Source organism: Leishmania donovani, chromosome 36 (assembly GCF_000227135.1).
Source record: "Leishmania donovani BPK282A1 complete genome, chromosome 36".
Taxonomy (NCBI): domain Eukaryota; phylum Euglenozoa; class Kinetoplastea; order Trypanosomatida; family Trypanosomatidae; genus Leishmania; species Leishmania donovani.
Window position 1 is genome coordinate 1,957,252 of NC_018263.1, and position 10,663 is coordinate 1,967,914.

General features: G+C 58.0%; 3 protein-coding genes across 3 annotated transcripts; all 3 read right to left on the reverse strand.

The window, feature by feature from the left end:
• Positions 1 to 407: 407 nt before the first annotated feature.
• Positions 408 to 1,403, reverse strand: LDBPK_365210 (hypothetical protein, conserved; the record flags this gene model as incomplete). Its single annotated transcript, XM_003865587.1, has 1 exon — positions 408 to 1,403. The coding sequence occupies one exon, from the start codon at positions 1,401 to 1,403 to the stop codon at positions 408 to 410; it is 996 nt and encodes a 331-aa protein (XP_003865635.1).
• A 1,603-nt stretch (positions 1,404 to 3,006) lies between these two features.
• Positions 3,007 to 4,695, reverse strand: LDBPK_365220 (delta tubulin, putative; the record flags this gene model as incomplete). Its single annotated transcript, XM_003865588.1, has 1 exon — positions 3,007 to 4,695. The coding sequence occupies one exon, from the start codon at positions 4,693 to 4,695 to the stop codon at positions 3,007 to 3,009; it is 1,689 nt and encodes a 562-aa protein (XP_003865636.1).
• A 2,511-nt stretch (positions 4,696 to 7,206) lies between these two features.
• LDBPK_365230 (hypothetical protein, conserved) lies at positions 7,207 to 8,265 on the reverse strand (the record flags this gene model as incomplete). Its single annotated transcript, XM_003865589.1, has 1 exon — positions 7,207 to 8,265. One exon carries the CDS (start codon positions 8,263 to 8,265, stop codon positions 7,207 to 7,209), a length of 1,059 nt encoding a protein of 352 aa, XP_003865637.1.
• Between the last annotated feature and the right edge of the window lie 2,398 nt (positions 8,266 to 10,663).

The following is a 10,663-nucleotide window of genomic DNA, read 5'->3' on the forward strand; positions in this document are numbered from 1 at the left end:
GAGAGGAGAGACCGAGAAAACAAAAACAAACGTCCGTGGTGTACGCTTATTGCGCACGTCGCGGTGTGCGAGGGGCGATCACCGCATGTGTCGTAACTTTTTCTCGCACGCGCGGTGGAGTTCTAACAAAGACGACAGCAAAGGCGAAAGCGAGGCAAAACAGCCACAGTGACTGGAAAGACACGTGCAAGAAACGCGGGGTGGGGGTGGGGGTCCGCATACGCGCACGCGCGCAGCAAATGGGGCGCAGTCCGCTAGGGAGGAGACGGCAGTGTTCAACCGGCACACCGCCACCAACCCCATCTGGCCCGGTGCTGTTCGCAGTGCTTTTCTTTTTAACCGCTGCACGCATATCTTTCCATGTGTTCCTCAGGGTTCACTTTTCTTCTCCGGCCGAAAACGTTCTATTAGTACATCGTCGCCGACGAAACCGGGTACGTAAAGACGACCTCGGCTCCCTCCTGCATCGCCAGCTCGTCCACAAGCTTATCCGCGAGGGCCGTGTTACCAAACACCTTCACGAGGAACGTCACGGCGCTCAGGTCGAGCAACCACTCTGCATCAAGGAACTGGACAGGGGCACCAATCTCCGCCGCGAGCTTCCGAGCGTTCGCAAGTGAGCTCAAGTCGTGTCTGCGGAGGTCCAGCTTCGTCTCCTTGTCGAAGTCGCGCGCGTGGCGAAGCAGGCGAGGCACCGTCTGCAGCTCCTCGGGAGAAAGGTAGTTTGGATCCATGTTGTCCTCTGTGTAGAAGGTGATGGGTTTGGCGGTGGTGATAGCGCTAACGAGGCCCATGTGCAAACTGTTGTTGCCCGGGTACTGGACCACGACCATGTCACCCGTGAACGTGCGGAACGGAGCGACGAACCAGGCGGAGCCGAAGCGGAAGTTCACCGAGGCGTAGCGGATGACGGACTGTACGGCACCTGGGACGGCAGCGGTGGCAGAGCTGGTGCCGGGGTGCAACTGCGAGCTGGTGACAGAAAACCCAGGGGGGTACGTCGCGAGCACTTCCTTTGCGTAGTGGCTGCCACAGTCGCTACTCGTCTCGCTCACGCCATCATCGTTGCTGCTATCTGCCGCGGCACCGCTCTTTGTGAACAACGAGTCTAGCTGCTGCATCTCAGGGTCACGGCAGCTGGAGTCATATTTGCTGCTGCCTTTGTTCCCGGTAACGCCCCTTCTCGCCTTCTTTCGCTGCTGTGGCGGGGAGGGCAAGGCCCTGCCCTCGTCTGTCAGGACACTGTAGATGTAGCCAAACGACTCGACGGCTCTCTCGCGGTCCTTCTCCTGGAGAAGAGTGAGCGCGTAAGGGTTATGACGGTAGCAGGACGCTGAGAGGGTCTGCAAGCCTCCCGGGAGGCAGAGAGCGCTGGGAGACACGGTGGTGGCCATAGTTTCCATGCACCTTTACTGTTCTGTTTTTTTTTATGTGTGTGTGTGTGTGTGGGGGGGGTGCCGAACCACAGTGAGACTTCGTGGCACGGCAGATGACGACGAGAACGAGGAAGAAAGAAAATCTACAGAGCGCGCATACAAACTACACCAGTACGACGACGAACAAGCACGTATTTCCAAGGTGGGAGGGAGAGGGGCGTAGAAACACAGGCAGAGAGAGGCAGTCACCTTCAGGCACGGTACAGAGCGCAAGAGAGAGACACGAAAGAGAGGGCAAGATTGAAGCGAAAAAAAAAAACAAGAAAAAGATGGGGCGAGTAGACACACGCGGAGGAGCCGCTGACACGCGAGGGGGACAAACGGAAAGCGCCAAAGAGAGAGAGAGAAGACGACAAGAGGCAAGAACGGCGCGGGCACGGGGTGCGTTAGTATAGAGCGCCTTCCTTTCAATATCCAGGTCCTCCTCCTCGCGTTTCTTTTTTTTGCTCTTTCCTTTTCTGTCGGTGTTTGTGTTCGTCTTTGTGTTTTGGGGGAGGAGGGGAACGTATTTGCTCTACCCGTGGGCGTGCGCTGTGCAAGTGCCACGATCGCGATAAGAAAGCGCGTTATTCGTTGTTCTCTTTTTGCTGTGTGGCTACTGCTGCTTCTTGCCTTTTGGCAGAGCCGTTTCTCAATGGCGTTTGCGTATATCTGCGTCGCACCACTGTGAGAGTAGCAAGAGACGTTAGAGTAGAGCTTCTCTCTGGCAAGAGGGACGGCAACGCTCCACTAATTTCAGAGCTTGCCTGTGATGCTTATTGTCGCTACGAAGATGCTTACCTTCGACGCTGGAACAACGCCCAGTGCAGTTGGCGGACAAGCGGTCTTCACGGAACGACGTAGAGGGTCAGCGTGAGCGCCTGGCGACGCAGCAACAGCGCTGGCACAGACAACAAAACAAACGAGAAAGACGTCCCTGGCCACCGACAACAGTGGGTGTCAACGTGAAGGAGCAGTGAAGGAGAGGTGCGCGCAAACAGAGCCAAATCGAAAAGGCGTGCGGATTCTATCTCACAACGGTCGTTCTTCGACTCATACCTCTATGAGGATGGTGGTGAGGAGAGAAAAGAGAACGAGACGAGAGGAAGGAACATGAGTTAGAGAGAGAGGGAGAGAAAGTCAAGAAACGACACGAAGAGACCTTGCGCAGCATCATGGACGTTCATGAAGTGTGCGAGCGAATCGTAGAGCTGGGCAGGGTGCGATGTGGTCACAGTTCGCCGCCCTAAATGCGCAGAGACTACATGATATGTGTGCGCAAGGTATACGCCATGCCTTGCGAAAGTGCGGGTAGCGTCTACAGAGGTGCCTGCGTACGTGACGCGCATATGCCTGTAGAAGTGGGATGCTTTGTTTTTCTTTTCGCGCCGTTGGCGCCACCGCCGGCAGGTGTCCATTCCCTCGTGCTTTCCGTAGAAGTTGACCTCTCCGGCACGGGCCCCGCCTACAGTGGCAGCACAGCGATACGAAACGAGTTCGAGGGATAGGTACACTGCGGAGAATCTGTCGCACATTCTTCTTCGCCATCACGCCGCATCGCTCCGCTAACCCAGCCCTCCATGGTGAATCTCTAGAGATGATAGGCAGCGGCTGTGTCGTACAACACGGCCGCGGCATCGCGCAGCTCCGTTTTGGAGACCCCGTAGCGCTCAAAGTGGTGCACAAAAGCGCCGACGTGGAGCAGCTCCTCTGCGCGGCCAGCGGCATCAGCCAGCGACGCGCCTACCATGGGCGTGGGGCCGTACAAGGTGACGCTGTGGTCCGGCCGGGTGTATGACGGTGTCGCGCGCCACTCCTCCGCCGGGCTGACAAAGAGCGACGTCATCGGGAATGGCGACGAGGCGGTGTCGGCCATGAGGTGGCGCAGCTCACGGATGCCGTCTGTATGCGCCGCAACCCCGCGAATAGCCCACAAACAGCTTCGGTTCTGCATGTAAAACACGGAGGCGTCAGCTACCCTACCAGTCGTTGCTTTTCCTTCTGAGCACGAGAAGCCCGTGTCGGCGGACGAAGCCAGCGCACTCGGAGCAGTGAAGCTGTGTTGCGCCGTTCGAGCCGCTTCGCCGAGCACCGCAGCCCACGTCGTGGAGCCAGTGACCATCTGCGGCGCGAGTGAGCCTGTGAAGAACTTCATCGCCGGGTCCAGCGACAGGGCCTCGACGACGTCGCTGGCAGTGGCGTACCGCTGCGGCGCCGCGCCTTCCGCGACGCAGCCAGATGGGCCGCTCCCCAAGATGCCTTGGGCAGCTCCACTACCCGTGCCGAGGATGCGGTTTTTCGACAGGTCTTTCTGGGGAGACGGGAGAGTGTAGAGAAGCTGCGGTAGGTGAAGCGGGGCGAGCACCCCGCTGATGCGCTGGTTAATGAGCTGGAAGGACACCTCCCCGGCATCTTTGAAGCCGCGATTCGCCCGTGCACCCTTCAGCTCCTCTGCGATAGCGTCATTGTAGGCGATGAATACGCCGTCCGCCAACCCACCAAGAGTACTGACCGCCATGACAACGTTGTACCACTGCGTCACGACCTCGCCGCAACGGAACGGCCACACGACGGAGTGCAGCAACATGGAGCGTGGGAACATCGTCTTGATCTCTTCCGCAACGAGGCAGCTGACACCCGAGCCGGTGCCGCCGGCGATGCTGTGAAGCACGTGGAAGGTCGACACGACGGTACCCTGCTGCTCGCTCTCGCGCCGAAGACATTCCACGATGGCGTCACGACGGCTTTGTCCCTGCTGGTGGTACCCAAAGGCCCAGTTGTTGGCGCTGCCCTCGCCGCGGGTCACACACTGCTGCGGCGCCAGGGAATAAAGGCGCCTTGACGCAGACTGCGGTGAAGAAGAGGACGAAGGAGAGGATTCGTGCTGCTCGCGTTGCCCGTTAGCACGCTGCACTGTGGCGGCAATCACTTTGGGCTCCATATCCACCAACACACACCGCGGCTGGGGCAGAGATGTGTCGATAGCCGCGCGCTCTTTCTCTTGCGCGTAGTATGATAAGGAGTAGTACTGTTGGTGTCCTATCCGCCTCGCCACCTCGGACGGCTCACGTGACGGCCCCGTTGCTGAGCCCGCCACCGCTGAGCGCTGATGGTGGGGCCGCGCCGGCGGCGGTCGCAGCGCAGGTCGAAAGTCCATGGCTGACACACGCATCTGGTACCCCTCATCGACGCTAGCCTCCGCCTCGGATGCGATCGTGTCCAGAAATGCCGTTCCAACTTGATTGCCGCACTGTCCTACAAATACGTGAACAGTGGCCATTCTCCCAAGGCCCGGAAGGACACACGCAGAGTGGGGAAAAAAAGCAGAACGAGGAGGAAAAGATGCAAAGGTGGGACACCATACGCGAGTGCTGGAGGAGCCTATTAACTCAAGGAAGAACGTGAGCAATGGTGGGGTTTTCTGCACGCATATCTCTGCGTACGCGTTTATGTGTCTATTTCTCTGTGCGTGTACGTGTGTGTAGTGTGCGCAGGTGCGAGTACCCGCAACGACGAAGGCAAGAATTGATCTCCGAATACGCAGATGATGCCAGCAACGATTCGAACGTGCCCCCTTCTATGAAGATGAAAAAAAAAGGAAAGCAGATGGGAGCAGTCGTACCACGAACACGTTTGAAGTGGTGTACGACGTCCCGTTACAACTGAAATTCTCAGCTCCCTTTACGATATATGTGCGCGCGCGTGTGCCTACCGCTCTCCCGGTAGGCAAGAACGGGTTTGCCCCTGTCTTTGTAGAGGGGCCAAAGAAGGAGCACGCAGTACAGCGATTTTACCTGTGATCGGCATGGACCGTGGCGCGAGACAAGGATGCCGCTGAGTGTATGTGTGCTTGTTGCGATAGAGGAGTGAAGTGGGCTACTGCCCGACACACGATGATGATCACCGAAAGAGGTGAAAGCGGTGCAGAGAGTGAGATGAGGTGTGCAGAGCGCAGCAGTCGGTGGTCAGCGAGCCGTTTTTATTCTCCGCTTCAAGTCCCGGAATGAAGAATCGATCAACCCGCGTTCTTCAGTATAGGTGCCTTTTCGCTGATCATGAGAGCCCATCCACCTCACGGCGATGAGACAGCAGCACTGGCTTCTCGGTTGCAAATGTCTTTGCTTTCCAGGAGAGGGGGTCACTTTTTTCAGCAACGCCTTCTCCCCACCCCCAGCACTCCCCTTTTCCGAAGCGGACGAGTTGTCTGCTATGCCTACCTGCCTTCAAGCCGTCTTTCCTCCGTTTACTCCAAGCCACGGGCGCGTACACGCCGGCGAACACGCCCACCCATCCCCCTCCCCATGAGGCCTGTGGATATCGTCATGCCAGGTGGCACAAGGGAGAGAGAACGAGAGCGCTCAGGCCATGCGACAAAAAAAAAGGAAAGAGGGGAGGGGGAGGGGGAGGAGGAACAAAGACGGCAACGTTTACTGACGCGCTAAGTACGAAGCCTACAGCACGCACACAAAATGCACAACACGAAAAAGCAAAGAAAAAAGGAGAGGCGAGCTGCGTTACGGTGCGGAAACAACCAAAACGAAGAAACACACAGGGAAGTCCGGCGCAAGAAGAATGAGGAGACGGAGAGGCAGACGGCGCGCCTTCTCTCCTCCCCATACATGCACCGCGTACACCCGTGGGGCACACACACATATAAAGAGAGAGACTTGTTCGCGCTAACGTGTCCGTGTCTCTGCCATAAAGCATGAGTTTAACTCCTCCCCAGACCCGGCCCGTCACCGGCTCACCCTCTTGGTGCGAAGCAGCGCTATACACACGCGTGCTAGACCATTTAGACGAATCGGTCATCTGAGTGCGGCTTCTTCCTGAAACCGTACCTACTCACCCGCTTCGCAGGTCGCCCCACAGCCGCTTCCCATTATCCCGCTCACCACTTGGTGGCTCAGACTCCTCATATCAGTGGGCGGTGTAAGGGCCGGGGGTGAGATACGTTCGAGTGACACTGACACTCTGCCGATCCTCTGTGGATGCTACGAACCAGTGCACTGTCGCAGCTCGCTCCGACGCTACGTCCTCCAAGACCTGGCCGCCGGCATCCGTAGCGATGCATCGCTCTGATGGCCCCCACTTCGTCGGGTACCTGACCCTGTGGCCACCAAAGGCGGTTTCGGAATTCTCAGCAATAGGGGACTCCTTCCCTTATCCACGGAACGGGTTCTGGACACTGAAACAGCGCCGAAGTGCTCCCCGTCATCGGGAACACAGAGAGACTCACACCACCAAGCAATCCTGGAGAGATGGAGGGCGTCAAGAGAGACGACAGGGTGCAGGAGAGAAAGTAGACTGAGCGACTGGGGTGAGCGAGGCTTGAAGCAGATAGCAACGAGGAACGGAAAAGAGACAGCTTGCCGACGCAGAGTCTCACACGAAAAGGATTCAACGATTCGTGTACGACTGCCAAATCAGCACCCCTTTATCTCGCTTCGGGGCTGCTGATGGGCAGTCACCCTGGACAGCAAGAAGCACCGCAGCCACGAGAACAACAACTGACCAAATTGCGGCCGACAACGCTATAGCGTCGCAGCAAAGCCTACCGATGCGTGCCCGCCAACCAGAGGAAAAAGGAAGCGATGCCCCGTGCACAGAATATGAAGCAGCCGCCCGTCTCAACTTCAGCCATCTGCTGAAAAAAAAGAACCACCCTCACAAAATACGCGCGCGCGTGCGCCACGACGGGAGAACCCCTTTCCCAAACAGAGCTGTTAGCAGTGGACACTGCATCCCACTCGCCCACCCCTACTCTCAGAATATCGCATCTTTCTTCTGGAGTTTACACCACCACAACCCAGCGCCGTCGTCGACCTGGTCGACAGTGAAGTTTACCACCGCCACCGCCATCACCGCTACCGCCGCCGCTGGTTGCCGCCGCCGCGCTATCTTCCCCATGGACCCCACTCACCAAGCCGCTGCCAGTGGACGTCGAGGATGCTGTACCTCCATGCACGCGCCCGCTACGGCGCGCCACGGTGCCGCTGCACGTCAGACCAGGACGCATCACTCTCTCAACGCAGAAGGCTAAGCCGATCATCATGAGCTCCGCCACCACTAGTGTACCGCGATGCTGCTGCCGCAGAAGAAGAAGACGAGGTTTGATGGCGTGTCGCACGTAGAAGCGCAGAAGCGCCACTTGCACCCGCCCAAAGACGGTCAGCCTACCCTCACAGACGGGGTAGCAGAAGTCCTGATGGAGAAGCAGAACATCGCGCCGCAGAAACCACACGCGCGTAACCAGGCTTTCGACCTCGGGGTCGCCGCCGAGGCTAAGTGTGGATGGCTGGTAAACAATATTTCGGGCGGCGCCGTCCTCCTTGCGTGGATCGCGCCTCCCGCCGAGCGAGCGCTCCTGTGAGTCGAAGATGTACGTGGTGAGCTGCACGGCGTTGTCGATGACGTAGTCCTCGCCTAAAGAGCCCCACTTCTGCCGAAACTGCACATCCTCGACCACCTGCTCCAGAATTCCCTTCGCAAAATCGATTCTCTGCATCCTGATTTTGTGAAGAAGCGTATCGCAGCCGCGCAGGAACGGCTCCCGCAGACATCGCTGATATGACTGAAGCCCATGCGCATCCCATTCCTCCGGCGAGAGCGTCAACTTATCTTGAAACGGGTTCGCGAGTGCACGCTGCACGAGGTCTACCATCTCCAGCACCTCCCCACAGAGGTTGCAGAGCCCGACCCCATCGCAGGGGGTCAGAAGGGAGAAGACATACTCCTGAGCTGCTGAGCTGTCCGGCAACCGCGTTAGGTCCAAGAGCAGTGGGAGTGTCAAGAGCAGGACGATCGTGACAAGGGTGCGATTAATGGACACAGATCCTCTCAGAAGAGACATGCTGAACACAAAAGAGCTCCCTCCCCCTACACGCACACACACATCCCGGAAAGAACAAGAAAACAGACACGTGAAGAACAGCGAGAAAAAAGCAGATACAGACGGAGAGGACAACCAAAACAGCGGCGCACCGCCACACACGCAAGAACCACCACAACAAGCGCACGCACAGCCGGATCAACACAAACACACAGACACAGAGAGACAGGGAGTGGGACCGACGAGCACACGAATAGGAAGATCGACGACGGGAACCAGGCGAGGGTCAAAGTGAAAAACGATCGCTCCCGATCCGTCCAAGGCGAGAGTACTGCTCGTTCACGCTAGAAAAGGAAGAGGAAAAAAAAAGATAAGCGCTGAGTGCGAAGTGCACGAGGGCAAGGGGGTGGGGGGCGGAACGGAGCTGCGGCGCAGATGGACAAGACGCCGTACGGTGTACACACAAAACGAGAGAAGATCCAAGAGGAGTCGATGCGACAAAACTCTTCGCTCGATAGTGCGAGAGAGGCATGCACTCGCTGTCAGGTATGCTCTGTGAACGTCGTGGTGGCTTCCTCGCTTCTCTGATTCCGCCTTTCGTACAACTGTTCACTTGGCCTGTGTAGCGAAGCTGTGCACGAAAAAGGAGAACAAGACGCCCACGGCAACGACGATCAGATTGAAAGGGATGATAAAGATGCCACCTACAAGAGTCGAAAAAGGGTACAGCACCCTCGCTATAGTACCGGAAGTCAGGCGTACAACCCCCTTCCCCCACACAAAAGATGAAGATGGCCGTCGGACACTGCAGCAGGAGACTACGCCCTCACGTAGAGAGGGTCGACCTGAGGCACGGGGCGACGCACCAATGAGCAGCAACGGTACAACGGAGTAACCAGGCGCATGCAAGGTGACTGAAGGAGGGACAGAGAGAAAAAGTATTTCTCCCGCCCTCGGTGCGTGTGCGCGCCACAGAGCGAGCACGACAGCGCCCGTTCAAGTCACAGGACAGATCGAAATGTAAGAAGAGGCACTCGCCCGGTGCTTCTTTTTTTTTGCGCTTTTTCCGAGTTCACGACTGCGCCTGGGAACATCGACTGCGCGGACGTGGCTGCGCGTCAAGACAACGACAACAAAAGATGCATCGCGGGAGAGGGGGGAAGGGGGAAGAGTAACGCAACAATTCAGGAAAAAGGCTCAAAGCATGTGTAAACATAAATACGCAGCACCGCGCACGCGCAGCCACGTGTGTGAAACCTCATACCTTAAGCTTCCCAGCTCTTCCATGGGCACGCCGCGAATTCACACAGCACAGCACCTTCTTCCTCTGCAGCGATGCCAGCTAGCAAGCTGAGGGGCGGGGCGGGAGAGGGAGCAGACCGACACCCCCGCTCACTTATGCCACACAGCACCGGCAGCACAATTGTCGTGGCCCATCCCATTCTCTAGCCTACGCTACACCGACAAGCCGCCTCCGCAAAAGCTTGTGCTGAGGGTGTGCAACCGACTCACAACCGAAGTCGACTGCGCACCTCTTCTTCTCGTTTTCTTTTTAGCCGTTCAAAGAACCGAAACAAGAAAAGACCGCAGACCCAAATGAAGAAAATAGCGTGTGCTTCACCTAAGCCACACCCTCGGTGTGTGTGCGTGTCTCTTCCTCTGCGGTAGGGGAGACCACGCGTGCGTGCGGGAGCGCACTGCACCCCATGTTCTCCCATCGCCTTTCACTCGTTCACTCAGTCAACGCACACTAAACACCGTGCACCAAGCAAAAGACGGCGGGTGATACTGCGTCGATTGACGAGTGCTACGAGGCACAAGAAAAACAGTGCCGGGTACGCGCATCCAGTGCTGGCCATGTTGGTAAGACCGTTCCCTCGCCGCACACGTCCGGCAGTCGACGCAGTTGGCTAGGGCCTCTACACGTCACCCTCCATACGTCTAGTCCAGCCCAGAACGGTGACAGCGAACAGAAGAGCAATACGCCCGCGGCGGTAGATGTGCCGAGAAGAAAAGCAGTGTGGAACATGTCTCGCAGCAGCCGCGTTCTCTTAGTCAGCCTTACGCCTCCCACGCGTTGTCGTCGTTGCGCTCCACCCAGCCGAAGCCCTCCTCCGCCTCCGCGGCGGGCGCCGCAGCGGCCGCGGCGGCCTTCTCCTCCGCAGCCTCGTTGGGGTCGCGGTAGAAGAACAGGTCCACCTTCTCCTCCCACGGCACCGAGCGCACAATCGTGCCGCGCAGGCGCAGCACCTCGCGCGCAAGCAGCCAGTACATCATGCCGATCGACTTGATGCCGCGGTTGTTGCACGGGATCGCAATGTCCACGTACTCCAGCGGCGCGTCCGTGTCGCACAGCGCAATCACAGGGATGTTCACCAGCGACGCCTCGCGGATGGCCTGGTGGTCCGTGCGCGGGTCC